The sequence below is a fragment of the Lampris incognitus genome, chromosome 8 (assembly GCF_029633865.1).
Source record: "Lampris incognitus isolate fLamInc1 chromosome 8, fLamInc1.hap2, whole genome shotgun sequence".
Lineage (NCBI taxonomy): Eukaryota > Metazoa > Chordata > Actinopteri > Lampriformes > Lampridae > Lampris > Lampris incognitus.
The window spans coordinates 39,797,745-39,817,210 of NC_079218.1; the positions used below are offsets into that span (position 1 = coordinate 39,797,745).

General features: G+C 45.6%; 1 protein-coding gene across 1 annotated transcript; it reads right to left on the reverse strand.

Moving 5' to 3' along the window:
- Positions 1–231: 231 nt before the first annotated feature.
- cdkn2aipnl (CDKN2A interacting protein N-terminal like) lies at positions 232–3,770 on the reverse strand. Its single transcript, XM_056285132.1, has 3 exons — positions 3,327–3,770; positions 2,736–2,838; positions 232–1,285 (listed from the first exon to the last, which is right to left on the reverse strand). The coding sequence occupies exons 1-3, from the start codon at positions 3,536–3,538 to the stop codon at positions 1,277–1,279; spliced, it is 324 nt and encodes a 107-aa protein (XP_056141107.1). The 5' UTR covers positions 3,539–3,770; the 3' UTR covers positions 232–1,276.
- Between the last annotated feature and the right edge of the window lie 15,696 nt (positions 3,771–19,466).

Below are 19,466 nucleotides of genomic sequence, written 5' to 3' on the forward strand. Positions count from 1 at the left end.
GATGCAGAGGAAGGGAAGAAATGGAAAAGGATGATCTGCTGTGGCGCCCCCTAACGGGAGCAGCCAAAAGTAGCAGTAGTAGTAGGCTTGAACAGCAATTTAGCAGCGGGTGTTTTGGGTCAATATAGCCAACTTGTTGTAACATGCTTCAGTAATATAACGCATCAAGGAACCTGTGCTTCATCTAAGCGTTAAAATTGTATGGAAAACCACGCAACACATAACTCGTTCTAGGCCGAGTGTAATTTGAAATCATGCACTATACAAATGACTTGATATTTGTGTGGCAACCTAATTAACAGCAAATGGCAAATTGACAGACAAAATGACAACTCTAAAATGCTTCACCTAAGTAACAAGATGTATATCTAGAGGTAAGCAAGGAGGCAAGCACCTGCATAAGCAGAACAAAAAGAAACAGGATATGCACCCCATTCTAACCTGATGCAGCTTCAGTCTTTGGACATTTAAAACAGTTATGAATAAAAAAAGTCTTACTGTACAAAAATATCTTGAAAAAAAATCTGCATCAACAACCAAGAAATATGCACCGGTAGACTTCAATCAATCAATTTATTGAACGCGTTAAAAAAACATAAGCAGGTAAGGTATGTGTCCTGATCACTGCACTAGTGCCTCCTCTGGTCAGTCGGGGCACCTGTTTTTGGGGCGGAGGGTGAACTGGGGGCAATAGTGTGATCCTTCCACGTGCTATGTCCCCCTGGCAAAACTCCTCACCGTCAGGTGAAAAGAAGCAGCTGGCGACTTCACATGTATCGGAGGAGGCATGTGGTAGTCTGCAGCCCTCCCCGGATCAGCAGAGGCGGTGAAACAGTGATCGGGACGGCTTGGATGAGTGGGGTAATTGGCCAAGTACAATAAGGGAGAAAAGGGGGAAAAATTCCAAAAAAAATAACAAGCAATAGAAACAAATAAATTCATCAGCAACATTTAAGGGGCAAATAAAAAACCCAAATAATACCGATCATGTTCAAAAAGGGTAAGAAGTTGAGAACTTTTATACTGTTAGTGCACTGATAATAGAAAATCAAAGTTCAATTTACAGCTATCAGTGTCCATGATATCTAGCTCAGTCAACTCAAAACAAATCAACCCATTTGGACAACAAAACAAAAAAAAAGACTCATACATCGCAAGTTTAGCCATGGTACACAAGTTGATAAAATCCCCTGTCCTCAGTCTCCACCAACTTAAGTCATCAACACAAAAGAACCAGCGGAAAATCCAGACAGTTGATCCATTTGGCCTGGTCTCATCATCGACCCTGTAAACCAACAAAGGGAGACAGCAGAAATGCAATTACGTTCATGTTGATGTGCATGCATAAAGGCCTTTACACACCAGGGACGTGATGAAAAAACGAATCAAAAATGCCAAATACTTGCCTTAGTCCTACTGACAGAGATACGAATTTGCGACAGAAACCCAGCTTTCTGTCGCAAATTTGCGAGAGACGAGGGGGACTCAACCCAACTGGTTCAGGTACATCAGTGCAATGCGTGGGGGGATCTCCTCCTTTTCCCTTTCCCTTTGGGACCCCGGGGTGACCCCCACCCATAGCCAGTCCAACCCCCGCTGGGTGCACTTCCTCTGTTGCAGTGCACCGCGACCGGCTCTGGGTCAGCAAGGAAGGGTTACTTCTACCAACTCTACTACATCCAAAAGTAAAGTAAATAAGCTACTCACTATTCTGATAGTCTAGTTGTTCGGCAATGCTACTCCACACGTTGTCCTTGAGTTCATTGTCTTTATAATTTTTGTGTCCTTTTGTCATACAATACAAGGTGATGAGAAACACAAACAATCAACAGGTTCACCACTGTCATTAGATGTGATGTGACGTCCGTTCCGCACAATGTGATTGGTTGTGTTGATGCATGCTCAATAATCCACATAAGAAAATCAAAGAAGGTTGAATCAGTTCATCTGGATGCAATGTTTTTATTGACAGATATGTTTCATCACTCATCTAAGTGACCTCTAATAAACAATACAGTTGCATAACGATCGAAACCAACGACCAGTTTCATATGCAAATATGGGTGTGACCATTAACTGGAGTTTGAATGGCCATGTGTACTGTTCACAGAGAATTCGGGAATGTTTGCAATCACAGCATTGTTAGATGGCGACAGATGTACTCTTAGCTCCCCCCCCCCCCCCCGTTCAGGGATGGTCGTTCCCTCTTAACATAGATGGCAATCGATGGGAGTCAAAGAGGCCATCTATGGAACGACCATCCCTGAACCGAGGGGGGCTAAGAGTAAATCTGTCACCATTTTACAATCCTGTGATTGCAAATATTCCAAAATCCTCTGTGAACAGCACACATGGCCACTGAAACTGTAGTTAATGGTCACGCCCCCCAATTTGCATATGAAACTGATTGTTGGTTTCGGTCGTTATGCATCTGTATTGTTTATAAGGGCGAGGATACCTGCAGTCAGTTTAGACTGAAGATGTCACTTTAGATGAGTGATGAAACCTGTCAATAAACGTTGAGTCCAGATGAACTGATTCAACCTCCTTTGAACGTGATTGGTTGATTGTCGCTTTTTTAGCTTCATAATATTTGCGTCCTGTGTGAAAGTACTCATGGCAAAAACAACCGGTCTGTGCGAATTAACTACACGAAGAAAAAAGCCCCTGGTGGGTAAAGGCCATAAGAGGGGGGGGGGGGGAGTGAGAGAAAGTCTACAAGCCCAAAACATTACCTGTTGCTTTTTGACAATTTCGTCCCTGGTCATAAATACTGGTGCATCCACCTCGATCCCCTCGGCCATTTCCTTCACTTTCTCCAGCAGCTCGGCGCTGTACCTGAAAGGGCACGGAGTGAAAAGGCACGACACCAGCCAGCGTCCGTGATTTAATGACGTGAACTGCTCTCTATCATTACGGGATGTTAAAACATATAAACTGTGAAATGATTCAAAACATCTACCCCCACAAGTCTAATCTTATCCATCCATCCCTGCATTCTTGTGTTCATGCACCCTTGAACCCCTTATGTTCTGTTCAGGTCAAAACAGACACCGAACCCGTATTCGTAACTGATATGGAGATAAGATATATTGGGCGTTTGTCGATTAATCTGTTGTGTCGTTATGAAATCCAAAGGTGGCGTGGGAAGGCTTTAACCGGGGTAGTACATCCCCCATGCTAACAAGGGAACACAACACGAGGGTTACCCACAGCGTTGTAGGGATTTTTACATCCATTATGTTACATCAATTTTACTTATTATGTGCATGTTTTCCGTCCACTTGGGATTAAATGGATTTGATTGCCGAACACTGTTTGCTTACCGACAGCCCAGGAAGACGTTATTCGCCCAGACCATGGACAGAGCCAGCAGATGGTCCACGTCTGCCTCTTCGTAATCGTTCATGTTCCGCAGTAAGAACTCTCTCCGGCCCTCCCAGTGTTTGTCACTTTCTGAAACGCCGCGAAACCTTTCTACCTGGTCGGCCAACGCTCTGTTTTGCTGAATAAACTCCTGAACGTCCAGGGAAGCCATTTTCCCCCCCCCGCCGTTGTCGCGGTGCTCCAGTGATGTGCGATTCGTGGACGAGTCGTTCAAAACGAACGACTCCTTTTTCGCTGAGTCCGGAGTCACAACTCCTCGTCCCCATTTAACTCGTTCACTTTCTCGCCCCTCCCGCTAGCTGGTGCGTGAACTGCGAAGACGAGGCAAGACAATGTGTCACGACTGTATAACTCTTATCCATCCATCCATTATCCAAACCGCTTATTCTGCTCAGGGTCGCGGGGATGCTGGAGCCTGGCCCAGCAGTCATTGGGCGGCAGGCGGGGAGACACCCTGGACAGGCCGCGCACTGTACCTGCAGCGCTTATATTAACGGCATGTGTGGCATAGTATCAAGTTAGCTACTGTGTAAAGCTAGCCCTGTGAGAACAGCAGCCGCTCGGCGCTTGTTTCAACCCAGCACTCGCTCTCCCAGCCCGGAGCTGAAGGTCTAACCCAGGCTGCACGTACCACTCACCCACCCACAAGTTCCATGCCAGTCAGTAACCGTCCATATGACTTTTAATTTGTCCCTTTTTTTAGCAGTTCACTCGATTATGATTTGTTATTCAACGGTGTAATTTCAGATTAGCCGACTGTGTTGCTATAGATGCCGTGCTGAGATGGGACTGAAATGCGTTCGCGTCTTTTAAGCGCAATGAGGGACGTTTTTAATAAGCGGATAAACGGATATGGCGTTGTTCTTTTCTAGTCTACCGACCACCCCGAGCCTTTTACAGCGTACGCCGCACATTCACCTTCATACACTGATGGCGGAAGCTGCAATGCAAGGTGCCAACCTGCTCATCAGGATTAGTTCAATGTCTTGCTCAAGGACACTTCAACACGCTTCTCCACAGGACCCGGGGATCGAACCAGCGACCTTCCGATTACTATACGAGCACAATCGTTGGGCAAGGAGCGGCTGTAAAGCGCTGAATACCTTCTTTTTTTTAGCGTCACAACTCCAACGACATGACTCGTTTCACCATCAGTATTTGATCCGATAACATTTGGAAAGACTAGAAGAGCCGCACGATTAAATCATTTTATCCCATTCAAGTAAGGGTATGAGGACTAAAAAGGTAGTTGGACGTCTGACGCTGGTGAGCATGCTCCACAGGGCTCTGTGCGACTGACGAGTAGCCCGAACGAACACCCGACTCTCTTTAGTGAGTGACTCATACAAACTCGAGTCAGTAAAAACAGTCAAGTCTCCCATCACGACAGCCCTCCCGCTTGCCGACACAGGAAGTAAATCTACCCACCCCATCTAATCCGGAAGTGTACCTTCTTCCGCCGCTAGCCCTACCCAACAGCGCCGCGCCGCGATTGACTTGTGAACGACACAACGGCGCGCTGCTGTGGCGCCGCGGTGGATGCGTTACTGAGTGGACGAGTTGGTGGGTGTCTGAATGGTCTTGTTGACAGCTCCAGGGTGTAGTTTATTTTACTTTCGAGTTTGTCAGCATGCGAAGTGCTGTATTTTCAGGGTATTTTCTCCCCACCAAAGTGTACCTTTTTACTCTGAGCACAGGCCAGCCGTTGACTTCCTTGGGGCTATGAATATACTTCACAAGATACTGAAACTTATTATTTAGTGGAAGGATCACCAAAATGATGGTTATTTCTGGCTTAAAAAATCACATTGCTGTGACTATAAGCTTGTGCTGTTCTAAAGGTAATTGCTGTTTGGTTTCATTGAACACATTTCTGGTTGACTTTATGGACTTTTCTTTTTTTGGCGTTGGTTGAAGGACCCATCCGACCCCTTCTTGGCCGCACCCATAATGCAGATTCAGTGCAATGGGATGCATTTAAAGTTTACTGTATGTCATCATGTTATCACTGTGCAAATCCCATAGGCTGCATGACTTAAAGCCATATAAAAATGCCACGGGCAGCTCTTGGAGTGGAAGCTGCTTGTTTATCGCTGAAAACATATAACATTTGCCAAGAGAGGGTCAAATAGAGCTATCGCCGCAACTATTTGAGAGTGCACATAAGACAACTGTGTTTATCTACTGTGCGATTTGCCTCATCATCATCATCATCGGCAGTCAAGCGGGGTCGAGTATGACTGTCCTCCTTCTTGGTCCTTGTGGGTCTTTAGGTGGGCGAAGAGGCCGATCCTGGAGCCGCATATTTTGGTGCAGTGTGGGCAGGGGTGGGCGGTGGTAGTCGTGGGATTGGTTTGGGCCTTTTTGGTGGAAACTTCCTCCTTTCTGAGTCTGTGCTTGTCTTCTGCAGCCCGGTGGAGATCATTATTATATAGTGCAGCTCCTTCCCGGACAAGTTTTCTCCAGGTCGCCCTGTTGGTTGCTGTGTCCTCCCAGGTCTTAGGGTCTATGGGACATTTTTTGATGTTTGCTTGGATGTTATCCTTATACCTTTTCTTTTGACCACCCAGGGCACATTGTCCTGTGAGAAGCTGGGAGTATAGGACTTGTTTTGGAAGGTGCGAGTCAGGCATACGGATGACATGGCCAGTCCATCTGAGCTGGTGTTGGGCGATGGTGGCAGTGATAGCGGGAATGTTAGCCTCCTCCAGGACGCTGGTGTTGGTGCGTCTATCTTCCCAGGTGATCTTGAGGATTTTTCGGAGGCACCTCTGATGATGTGCCTCTAGTGCCTTCAAGTGCCTGCTGTGTGTGGTCCGGGATTCTGATCCATACAGTAGGGTGGGCAACACTACCGCTCTGTAGACCAGAATTTGCTATTTGCCTACATATAGGTACACATTTACCTACAGATGTTTCCATCTGTAGGTAAATAACTTTTCGATATAGGTAATGATCAGATCCTATAATTGATCAAACTGAAACAAATGGATAGTAACAAATAAATCATTACACACCGAGAACATTTAACTTAACTTAACATTGCTATTTTAGTGCCGAACTTAAAGGCATCTCAGGGCATCTGAGATGTAGTGCCTGGTGAGTCGTGCCACCTTGATTTCCCCCTTGCCAGTCCATGGATCCCACCCAACATCCAAAATATCCTTTTTCTTTTGCCAGAAGAAATAAAAGCTTGCTTCAGAGAGCAGGTAGTTTTGAAACGCTTCCAGAGCGCTCCCACACCTTGTCAGCTTCTCCTGTCATTTGAGCACAGGTTTTGATTGCTTTACAGATCTGCCAGGGAGAGAAACAGAGAGAAACCCTTTACTTCTAAACTTCAGTGAATGTGAGGAGCCTGATGCACACAGGCACACTTGCGGGCACATGCATACAAACGCAAACATGGTCGTGCACGCGTACACACACACACACACACACGCACAAAAACCTCTCCCCACTCACTCTCTCACCAATACATGTATACATACATGCAAATTTCTCCTGCTTCTCCCTCCCCAACTCACATCACATGCACACTCATGCAAGTCACTACTGCCTCTTTCACTCTCATCTACTCTTCTCTCTCTCTCTGGCATACACACATACACACATCTCATACACATGAGATAAGTCAGAAAAATGAACGGCTGGACAAACAGTTCTGCCGTCCTCTCTCTTGCTTTGCCTTGCCTGCACCGTAAAGGTTGTCAGGACTGCTACAGGCGAATGTCACACAGTTTGTGTCCACAGGGACGTTCACCAGAAACACATCCAGGGAGTTGAGCTTGCTAGATGGTGCTCAGTTAGCCTGGGATCATTTCCACTTTCCATTTATGTCATCTAATCAAATGAATTTTCCTTAAAAATAAATTTGCTTACTCAAGCTTGAAATTAATAATTGATATTGCAAGCCCCAGCTATCTGAAATGAGCTGCATTTTATATTCACATCCGAAAACTTACTGAACTTAGAGTAAACTGGCCGCAGTTCTTGAGGACTATCACATAGAATAGCATAATATATAGAGATACATATATCTCTCAATACCTTCCTATGTATGGATGCATGGATGCATCAATGCGTGTGTATGCATATGTGAGTTTGTGTATGTGTGTGTGTGTATGCATATGTCTGTCTGTCTTTCTGCTACCCTGTCTGACTGTATGTCTGCCATTCTGTCTGTCTGTCCGCCTGCCTGTCTGTCTGTCTATCTGCCTGCCTGCCTGTCTACCTGCCTGCCTGCCTGCCTGTCTACCTGCCTGCCTGCCTGTCTGTCTGCCTGCCTGCCAGCCTGTCTGCCTGCCTGTCTGTCTGCCAGCCTGCCAGCCTGTCTGTCTGTTTGTCTGTCTGTCTGTCTATCTATCTGTCTATCTGTATGCCTGCCTGTCTGTCTGTCTGTCTATCTATGCACACACAAACACACGCATATATATATATATATATATATATATATATATATTGATACATGTGTGCGTGTGTGTGTGAGTGTATCTGTGTGTGTGTGTGTGTGTGTGTGTGTGTGTGTGTGTGTGTGTGTGTGTGTGTGTGTGTGTGTGTGTGTGTGCGTGCGTGTAGTTAAGTCAAGTTCATTTGTGTAGACCTAAATCAAAGTTACTGACAAAGAGGGCTTTACATTCACATCACACCCACATTACACTCTGCAGAACAGACAAATAAAATAAACAACAATGTACGGGGTCCCCTATTCTTACACCCTCGATTCAGGTGAAGAAGAAGCTCCGCAGAAAAACGTTTTCAGAAGAAAAAAAACAACAACCAAGAGAGAAATGTCAGGAGGAGTATCGGAGGAGCATCAGAGGAGCATCAGAGGAGGCATCGCTCCTCCAGGACACGCAGACATACAAGAGGTACCGAGCAGGCAGAGAAGACGATGCAGTAACAGATTTACAAATGGAGAGCCGAAGAGAGCGTTATAACTGAGAAAGCTCTCATCCACTCAGAAGGACGTCAAGCGACCCCTTGAGACCCCGCCACAGAATGCCACAGCCCCCACGCCACCAACCGAGCGCCATGGAGATCCTGGAAGAAAGGAAAGTCTGCACGGATGAGTGCAACAACACATGAACCCTGAGAAAAGTAGCATAGGTAACCTCCTCCTTCCTCCCGGCGAGGGGGAGAACCTGCAGGTTGCGGATCGTACGCATGATTTTATTTGTTGTGATTAATTTATGCAGCCAAAGGGATATAAAATTCATAAATACCGACAATGAATAAGCACCTGGGCAGGATCTGGGATATGCATACATTTACATTTTTTATATTTCAGGCATTTTCAGCTAACGCTCTCATCCGGCGCTGATCTACAATTGAGCAATATGGAAATTATTTGCCACTCCCCGGTTATCAATGGAGCAAGCAGCCAGCTGCAGGGAATACTTCAGCAACAGCCCCCTTTTTGCCCCAAAGACAGGCCTTGTGACCATGCACTGATAACGTGTGGGGGGGAGAGGTGCCTGGATGGGAGGTGAAACGGAAACATGAAGGGGAACATAAACACATAAAACCTTCCTTGCTATAAATCCGAGCATATATATCAAGGAAGCATTGTTTGTACAGCGAGCGAGCAATCTGCAGGATCCCCCCCCCATCCCCCCCATCCCCCCCACCCTGCTGACTTTAGCTTCAAACCAGAAACGCACAAACAAACCTCTGTTTCCAGTCTCTGCACAGCCATAAAACACTGAGAGGTGGTGGTTGTTGGCTTTTTTTTTTGTTTTCTGGATAGAAAAGTAAAGAAGCATCATCTGATGGATGAATCAGAAATCTTGCATGCTGAAGCATCCTCTCAAGGTCCGTGTAGGAGAATTTATCCATGAACGCCAGTCACGGAAAGTCACGGAAATCACACACGTGGACCCCCCCCCCCCCCCGTGATCAGATAAGATGGACCTCGACGCTCGACCACCCGGTTCCGGTGTGCCCCTATTCTGCACGCGCCTCTGAGGCGCGAACCCGAGCGTTTCTGTCGGTTTAATCCTTGAAAGTTGGGCCGTCGTAAAATAAACCGCGGGGCGCAACGGCCTCTACTGTTTAAACATCTGAGATGGGTCAATTTCAAGGTGTCCACGTAGCCAAGAGCGTTGTGGTTATGTTTGTGCAAAACATCAGTGAGCGATTTCCAAAAATAATCCTTCAAAAGGAAAGGGAGAAGAAGAAAAAAAGAGAGCCTGGTCTCCTCTGTGAGTCTTAGCCTTCAAATTCTAGTGTTTTCCATAAGCTGAAGGCATAAAGGCAATGACTCATCCTGTGTGAAACTACCTAATTAAGAACCCAAGAACACTGTGTCCTCTGCTTTGGTTTGTGTGGGTGTCTGTGTGTTGGATATAGGGAAATCCTGGTGGCAGACAGATGTGTGTGTGTGTGTGCGTGTGTGTGTGTGTACGCGTGACCAGGCAAAGATGCACAAATGCATGGACTCGCACTCAGTGTCTGCATGTGTGCAGAAGCAAAGCACGCTCCCCTTCTCCGTACTCACATGCATACACACATGCAGGCAGGCAAGCATGCACACACAAACACTTGCATGAACACGCATTGACAGACACACACGGCATATGCACCCGTGTACACATTCCCACACATGAATATGCAGTAGGCATGCTAACACCTGCACAAGCATTACACAACAAACTTGTGCAGTGCCCACTTACATAAATACACACAGACGCACATGCACGCACACACACACACGACAACTATCACACCCAGACGCACACACTTGAACCTCCTCAAACTGTCCCAGAAGAAACACCAACAGAGCTCTTAAGTACTCTATACATTGGGCCGCTTCCAAGCCATACAAGTCGCCTCTTTATTGAGTGAACTAACGCATTAAGTTTATAGCCTTCCTCTCTCTCCCCCTCTCTCTCTCTTGCTCTCTCTCTTTCTCTCTCTCTTACTCTCTCTCACTCTCTTGCTCTCTCTCTTTCTCTCTCTCTTGCTCTCTCTCACTCTCTTGCTCTCTCTCTCTCTTCCTCTCTCTCGCTCTCCCCCTCTCTCTCTTGCTCTCTCGCTCTCTCTTGCTCTCTCTCACTCTCTCTCGCTCTCTTGCTCTCTCTCACTCTCTCTCGCTCTCTCGCTCTCCCTCTCTCTCTCGCTCTCTCTCTCTCTCATGCTCTCTCTCTCTCTCTCTCCCACTCACACAACCTGAAATACACACTGATGCTGAAATAATACACTGTGTCCCAGCGAGCCTTGGCAGACAGTCGCATTTTGATGAGTCACCGTAATGTATGCTGAGTCAGGAGAAAACTGTAATTGGTAGACCGAGACAACAGGTAGTGCTTTAAGCCAGGGTCTTGAGGAAGGTTAGGGTTGGGTGGGTGGGGGTGGGGGCAAAGGAATTGACCTCCACTGTCTCCAATGCCACCATCACCCTCTTTCGATGACAAGGTCAAAAACGAGGACAGACCTGCCACGGGCGGGATAAACGAAAACCAAAGATATCAGGTTGCTGACAAACCCGTAGAGAATTGTGGGAGGAGATGACAGCGGCTATTTGAAACACTTGGAATTAGCTCGAAAGCCCACGCACACAAACAAAATGACATAGCAAATATCATTTTTATGCAGCAAGGTGTGACCAGTGCTGTGGCCCGCCCATCATCTGCGTGACGTACTTTGAGCTCACCCACAGAGAAGTAAAGCTTGTTATGCGCAAACAGTCGCAGGTGTCACGTGGAAATGACAGCAGCAGCAGGTAAGTGGCCCCCTGGTGGATCAGCCAGTTATGCCAACAGAGTTGTGGACGCCTCCGACGTCTCCCACTAAGATCCCTGAACTGAGTTTGTTGGAGGCAACTTTGCAGATACCTCAAAACTCCTGGTTTGTTCGGAGTGGTTAAGGTCAAGCTGGTGATGCGAGAGGGCAGTCATTCCTTTGAACGGGAGGAAATGGAGGTGTCCACTAGTCCTCCGCCGCACCCCTCTCAGTGCGTGCGTGCCATCTCGATTTGGGCCTGATCGCAGCATCCTGGGTTCGAATCCTGGTCAAAGGACCACAGGTGCATATATTCTCCTGCTCTCTTCATCCTGCACATCCTGTGTTGCAAAAATAATAATAGCTGATAGGCAAAATAGTAAATCCCTGACTTTGTGCACATTATATGAAGTACACGTTGAGAGACACTTTCCTTGTGCAAGCACAAGCGCCTCACCTAAAGCCCTGCACACAAACGCTGTATGTGCCCTTTTCAGGGGTGTTTCAGTATCTCTCGGGTATCTATCCACTTGGCGGGACTAGAAACAACAGTTCACAGTATCTCCTGGTTTTACCAGTAGTGGGCTGTCAGGGCCATCAGCGACTTCTCTGCTTGCCCCCGTCAAAATAAAAATCATAAATTTGTTTTTCATAGTTAAACTGAAGTGGGCCTGAAACGTGTCTGAATTCCATTACTTGTTTTGTCCTGGAGTGGAGCAGGGATCTCCTATGTCATCTAAACGCATCACAACCCCTTGGACCTGCACTAGTGGTGTGGCTTGCCTTGAAGCCTGAAGCTGCAAACTGATTAAAACTTTGTGCGACCGTATCATTAGCCAATCAGATTTGGATTTGTAGTGCCAGAACGCCCCAAAGGGTCCTGCGATGAGTTGGCGCTAGCCCCCAGTGTCCTTATCAACTTTGAGCTTGAGCCTTTGGTGGATTGTGAGCAACCTAAGCGCAATGGCCACCGCATTCACAGCTACTGACAATCCTGTTGCCGATCTACTTCGTGCTTTTTGCAAATCTGGTGGGATTGTCGGAAACTTATTACATGTTCTCCCAAGCGGACTAAATTACTGGATGGATTTTGTGAGAGAAGGCTGCCACGAGTCTTTCATGTGAGGTAGGGTTGCCAACTTGAGATGGAAATAAGGAACAGGGGACATGGACGGGGCAGCGCGGGCATAACAAATACAATGTGCCTTACACTATACACACACACACACACACACACACACACACACACACACACACACACACACACACACGCATATATATATTTCATATATAATAAGGAACGATTCCTTATTTTAAGGAACAGTTGGCAACCCTACACGGTGAGGTGGAACTTCAACTGCAGGTTGGTGTGCACATTTTTCATACTGAGCTAAAGGCAGTGCACTGTTAATATTGTGGCTATACTTTATTGAAGTTGTGCAACAGTTTGGGGTTCTATTGACGGTGGCATCTCAGGAGGGGATCTGAAGGACTGAACCATGGTATGGACCGAGTTTCCCAACAACATAGGCCCCTTTTCTTTTTCTTTTTTTCTCTTTTCTTTTTTTTAAACTTAGTTTTTATTTCAATTCCAACAACTTATACAACCAGATTCACAATTTTGCCTGCTGTTTTTGTCTTTTCTTTAATTTTCCCCAATTTTTTCAGCTGTACCTATATGGTTTACAGATAATTTAACAAAAGCAAATTAAAGAACATAATAAAAAAGGGAGAAAAACCCTTTACTTAAGCTTGAAGTGTTAGTTGTTATGGCGGTATATTTAAAGACATGAATAATTAAAAGGAACAGAGGGGTTGGGGTCAGGGGTCAGGGAGGGTAGTTGTGTATGAATGTGTGTAGTGGTATGGGTGCGTGTATATGCATGAACAGATAAGGTGAATTGAGAAGATAGAGATGATACAGAATGTATACAAGGGTCTAGAACATGTCAGTGTCTCAGTATAGCCATGGCCGGGCTCCACCTTTTAATAAATATATCTTTCTGAAGTCTCAAAGAGTATGTTATTTGTTCCATCTGATATATTTCCCATACTTTCTCAGTCCATAAGTTGTATGTTGGGGGGTCAGATTTTAACCACTAATTGTGATGTATTCAATTGCTGCTGTTAGTAATATTTGTAAAAGATATTTTTTTGCTCTTCTGTCAATCCCTTGCGGCATTAATCCCAGTAACGCCTTCTTTGGATTTTTTGTGAAGTTTTGGTGAAATACTTCTTTAAGTTCCTCAAACACCTCGTCCCAAAATGTTCTTAATTTAGGGCATGTCCAAAATATGTGGGTATGGTGCCAATTTGTGTTCCACAGTTTCTCCAGCGTTTGTTTGAGTGTGTTGGGCCCATTTTAGCCACTATTTCTGGCATCTGAAAGAATCTCATAATTACCCTTCAGTTGAATTCCCTCCATGTGTTTGAATTGGTTACTAGATTTGCTTCAGTGCGTATTTCTTCCCACATGTCCTGTGGTATATCTGTGTTCATTCCAGTTTCCCATCTTCTTTTTATCTGCAGTGTATTATTCATAGTCAAGCCTAAAATATTTGGTAAACATAACATGTGACTTTCTTATCCCCGATCCCTGTTTGTCATTTTATCAAGAACTCTTCAACTGGAGTGGGCACCGATAGCCTAGCCCACTCTTTATGTTTTGTTAAAAAGCCCCTTAATTGTAAATCAAGGGACTTTAAGGGAGGGTACAAAATCCTTTATAAATCCGATACTAGTTAGTGCAGAAATTACTTTCGGCAGTCCAAATGACAGTTTTATTTTCCTCCAGGTTTTTAGTGTAACTCTAGTCCATTCACCCATTTAAGTTTCTTTTAAGGGGACATCTAGGAAAGGCAAGGTCAAATATTCTTTAATCCATTTTAATTTGAAGGTATAGTTCATATCCATAAAGTCCAATATCTCCATGCAACCATCACCTCTCGGGCCTGCTAAAATCTCAGTTTTTAAGTAATGGCACTTGTTTTTCCAAACAAAATTGATTAAAGTGTTATTTATTTCTTTATGGAGGGATTGTTGGATAAATAGAGAGAGGGTAGGGTAAACAAATCTAGAAATACCATCGGCTTTACTCAACAGAACCCTGCCTAACAAGGACAAATCTCTGTGAAGCCACACATTGAGTATGGTTTTTTGTTTTTTGTATTTTGGGTTTAAAGTTATTTTCCTGTCATTCATTAAGATTTTTAGAAATATGGATTCCAAGGTATTTAATACTTTTTTAATTGGTATATCACACATTAAAGTTTCCTCAGTGTTATGCAGACTTAAGATTTTACATTTTGATCTGCAGTGGTTAGTGCGGTCGTCTCACAACAAGAAGGTCCTCAGTTCCAACCCCAGTGTTGTCCAACCTTGGGGGTCGTCCCGGGTTGTCGTCCTCTGTGTGGAGTTTGCATGTTCTCCCCGTGTCTGGGTGGGTTTCCTCTGGGTGCTCCAGTTTCCTCCCACAGTCCAAAGACGTGTAGGTCAGGTGAGTCGGCCGTACTAAATTGTCCCTAGGTGTGTGTATGTGTGTGTGTGTGTGTGTGTGTGTGTGTGTGTGTGTGTGTGTGTGTGTGTGTGTGTGTGTGTGTGTGTGTGTGTGTGTGTGTGTGTGTGTGTGTGTGTTGGCCCTGTGATGGCCTGGTGGCCTGTCCAGGGTGTCTCCCCGCCTGCCGCCCAATGACTGCTGGGATAGGCTTCAGCATCCTCAGACCCTGAGAGCAGGCAGGATAAGTGGTTTTGATAATGGAATAGATGGATGGAGTTTTAAGCCTGATGCCAGAGAGAAGGGATTGCTTTCTCAATTGGATGTTTGCTTTTGTTTTGTTTTTGTTTTGTTCAAAGGACAGTGTCATCAGCTAGCTGAGTTATTCTGATATCTCTCTCAAAAATCCTTAAACCTTGAAAATCATGAGTGTAGAATATGCATTGAGAGCAATTCCCCAACCAGTGTTGGAAGTAACGCGTAACGCGTTGTAATGCGTTACTGAGTAACGCGTTACTGCAAGTCCGTTAATTTTGCGGTAACTAGTAGTGTAACTGATAACTTTTCAAATTCAATAACGCCGTTACAAGTACTGAAATTTAAATGGCTCGTTACTCCGTTACTTTATGTGAAAATAGCTGACAACTTCAGAGGATTATGGTTTATTATCATTCGACTTGGTGGGCGAGACCTTAATGTCAACACAGTAGCATTCTGGGAGGAAAATATCGCACGCAGTGAGCCCACACATTGCACACAATGGCTGATGATCGTTCAGGCGTGAGCTTTCTATCATGGAAATACCAGCATTAGTTTTCCCTCCTCGGGACAAAGGACAGAATATAGTGGTGATCTGTAATCTGTGTGCGGGAAGGAAAACTTTGTCCACAGCCAAGAATGGCAATTCTAATCTGCTGAAGAAACAAACACCCTTCTACCAGGCTAGTTGCCAAAGACCTCGGCGCAGCTAACACCAGTGACCCATGTGCAGCCCACGTTAGCTCGGCTGACCAAGGAGGAACCACCCCATCCGAACAGCCAAGGCTTGATTCTAAATCGCCCACTGCTCCACAGTCTGTAAGCCAGGCAGAACTAAACAGACTGGTTGCAAGGTATGTTGCTGAAGACATGCTTCCCTTATCAACAGTTGAGTCTGTTGCCTTCAGAGAACTAATTAGCAAAACACAGATGAGAAGAGTGGGGGGCGCCACCATGCAGAAAGACATTTAACAAATACCTGGACAACAAATATGCTAAAATGGAGGTCGAGCTCAAAAAGACATTTGAGGAATTAAAACATGTCTCTACCACAGCAGACATCTGGACTGCGCATAATAAAAGTTTTCTTGGCGTAACCACACATTGGATAAATCCACACAACATGCGACGAGGGACAGCAGCGCTGGCATGCAGAAGATTTAAGGGTGTATGTGTGGTTGATATGTGGCCTACAGGTATATGCTGTATGAGACACTTCTATGACAATCAACCTGCAATGCCTTTTAGCCATAAATAAATGCAACATATAGGCTAGACCGGGCGGTTAGCGCGGTTGCCTCAGAGCGAGAAGGTCCTGGGTTCGAGCCCCGGGGTAGTCCAACCTTGGTGGGTCGTCCCGGGTCGTCCTCTGTGTGGAGTTTGCATGTTCTCCCCGTGTCTGCATGGGTTCCCTCTGGGGGCTCCGGTTTCCTCCCACAGTCCAAAGACATGTAGGTCAGGTGAATCAGCCATACTAAATTGTCCCTAGGTCTGTGTGTGTGTGTGTGTGTGTGTGTGTGTGTGTGTGTGTGTGTGTGTGTGTGTGTGTGTGTGAGAGATGGCCTGGCAGCCTGTCCAGTGCGTCTCCCTGCCTGCTGCCAATGACTGCTGGAATAGGCTCCAGGATCCCCGTGGCCCTGAGAGCAGGATAAGCAGTTCAGATAATGGATGGATGGATGGATATAGGCTAGGCCTGCACTTCTTTTTTGTTGCATTGAATTAAAATACATTATGAAGTTATGTATCTACTACTTCCAGCTGCTCTTGTTAGGGGTCGCCACAGCGGATCATCCGTTTCCATCTCTTCCGGTCCTCTGCATCTTCCTCTGTCACACCCGCCACCTGCATGTCCTCTCTCACCACATCCATAAACCTCTTCTTTGGCCTTCCTCTTTTCCTCTTCCCTGGCAGCTCCATGTTCAGCAGCCTTCTCCCAATATACCCAGGATCTGTTCTCCACACATGTCCAAGCCATCTCAATCTTGCCTCTCTTGCTTTGTCTCCAAACCATCCAACCTGAGCTGTCCCTCTAATGTAATTGTTCCTAATCCTGTCCCTCTTCATCACTCCCAATGGAAATCTTAGCATCTTCAACTCTGCCACCTCCAACTCCGCCTCCTGTCTTTTCGTCAGTGCCACTGTAAGAATCAGAATACTTTATTCATCCCTGAGGGAAAAATGGGTTCTATTATAGACACTTACGCTCTAACAACTAAAAACTAACAAGATACAAGATAAGAAAATAGAAACAAGAAAAATAGAAACAAATAGAAGTAAAAGATAAAATAAGAAATAGAAATAAGAACAAAATATATCAACAAGCATGGTGCACATAACACCCTATCTATACTGCACTACCGCAGCACAAAACAAGCAGCACAAACAAAACCCAACAGGGCCAGTCCAATGACCATTAACTCCGAGTGTCTGATAGTCTGAGTCTGAGGGAGGAGTTTTAAAGTTTGGTGGCTGTGTGCTCTGTGGTGCTTTTTGGCAGAAGGAGTCTATTACTAAAAGTACCCCTGTGCCCAACCAGCACATCATGGAGTGGGTGGGAGACATTGTCCATGATGGCACATAATTTCAACAGCGTCTTCCCCTCAGAAATCGCCGCCAGAGAATCCAGTTCCACCCCCACAATGTCACCAGCCTTGCGGATCAGTTTCTTGAGCCTGTTTCCATCTGCTACCCTCAACCTGCTGCTCCAACACACCGCAGCTCTAGTTAAGGTCACTAATGATCTACTGCTGAGTGCAGACAGAGGTGACTGCTTGATTTTAGTTCTTTTGGACTTAAGTGCTGCCTTTGACATGGTTGATCACAACATCCTCCTACATTGCTTAGAGACTTGGGTTGTCATCAAGGCCTCGGCTCCTAATTTATTATGCTCTTACCTCACCAACAGAACGTATTCTGTTGTTCTGGGTAACTCTACCTCCTCGGTGGCTCAGTTGAGTTGTGGTGTCCCTCAAGGCTCAGTTCTTGGCCCCCTTCTCTTTTCTATATAGATGCTGCCCCTTGGCCAGGTCATTCAAAATCACGATGTGCTGTACCATTTTTATGCTGATGACACTCAGTTATATATGCCACTAAAACCCACAGATCCCAGAGCCTTATTAAATCTCACAACTTGTGTGTCTGACATTCTTGTGTAAGAAGCTGGTTGTTGTGAAGTGTCTAGTGTGTCGGTGTAGTGTTCTGTGCCTGTCACGTCTCACTCTCAACCTTCACCGCTGGCTATACTCCTTCCATCTTCTCAACACACTCTCCACATTTCCATCTCTATCTTTGATCGCCCTTACCTGCTGCACATCCTTCCCAGCTTGGTCCCTCTGTCTAGTCAATTGGTACAAGTCCGTTTCTCCTTCCTTAGTGTCTGACCTCTCATACACCTGACCATGCGCCTTTTCCTTTGCCGCCGCTCTCTTCGCTTTACGCAGCATCTCTTTGTACTCCTGTCTACTTTCTTCATCTCTCTCCCTATCCCACTTTTCTTTGCCAATCTCTTCCTCCGTACACATTGCTGTACTTCCTCGTTCCACCACGAAGTCTCCTTGTCTTCCTTCCTCTGTCCTGATGGCACACCAAATACCTTCCTAGCTGTCTCCCTCACTATTTCTGTAGTGCTTGCCGAGCCATCTGGTAACTCTTCACTACCACCCAATGCCTGTTTTAACTCCTCCCTATACTCCTCACAACAGTCTTAATTCGCTCTGCCGTCACTCTCTTCCTCTTCTTGGTCTCCAAAGTCATCCTAGATTTCACCATTCAATGCTGCCTTAGCTACGTTCTCCCCTGTCACCCACCACCTTGCAGTCTCCACTCCCTTTCAGATCTCGCCTTCTACAAAAGATATAGTCCACCTGTGTGCACTTTCCTCCACTCTTGTACGTATGTCACCCTGTGTTCCTCTCTGTTCTTGAAATATGTATTCACCACAGCCATTTTCATCCTTTTTGCAAAATTCACCACCATCTGTCCTTCCACATTTCATTTCTCTCCTTGACAGCATACCTACCCATCACCTCCTCATCACCTCTGTTTCCTTCACCAACATGCCCATGGAAGCCTGCTGCAATCACCATTCTCTCCCCCTTGGGTATACCCGCCACAGCTTCATCTAACTCACTCCAGAATTCTTCTTTCTCTTCCATCTCACACCCAACTTGCGGGGCATATTCACTGATAACATTAATCAGTACATCTCCAATTTCCAGCTTCATACTCATCACTCTGTCCGACACTGTCTTTACCTCCAGCACACTTTTGACATACTCTTCCTTCTGAATTACCCCTACCCCTACCCCCGTGCTTCTAAAATTGCATATATTTGTATTAAAATGAGTTTTAGATCAATTGCACAAAAAGTTATGTTAAGATCTACCTAAAATGACCACGAGCGGTCAAAATTATCACACGTGGTTTGCACGTCATGTCACTATTTATGACGTGTGTTGTTCCTGTCATTTCCTTCGCAACGTTCAGTTCTTTTTTTACATTTCATATTTTATAGGCCTTGTTACATTTGTTTGATTAGCAATATGTGTTTTCCATTTTGTTTTTGCATTATTTCCAACATGTCTGGGTACAGCCGCTGTTTCAGACACAC

Coding starts and splice junctions, on each gene's coding strand:
- cdkn2aipnl (XM_056285132.1), bottom strand. CDS start 3,538: ATGGCTTCCCTGGACGTTCAGGAGTTTATTCAGCAAAACAGAGCGTTG. Junction 2,839..3,326: donor AACGTCTTCCTGGGCTGTCG/GTAAGCAAACAG, acceptor GTGCCCTTTCAG/GTACAGCGCCGAGCTGCTGG.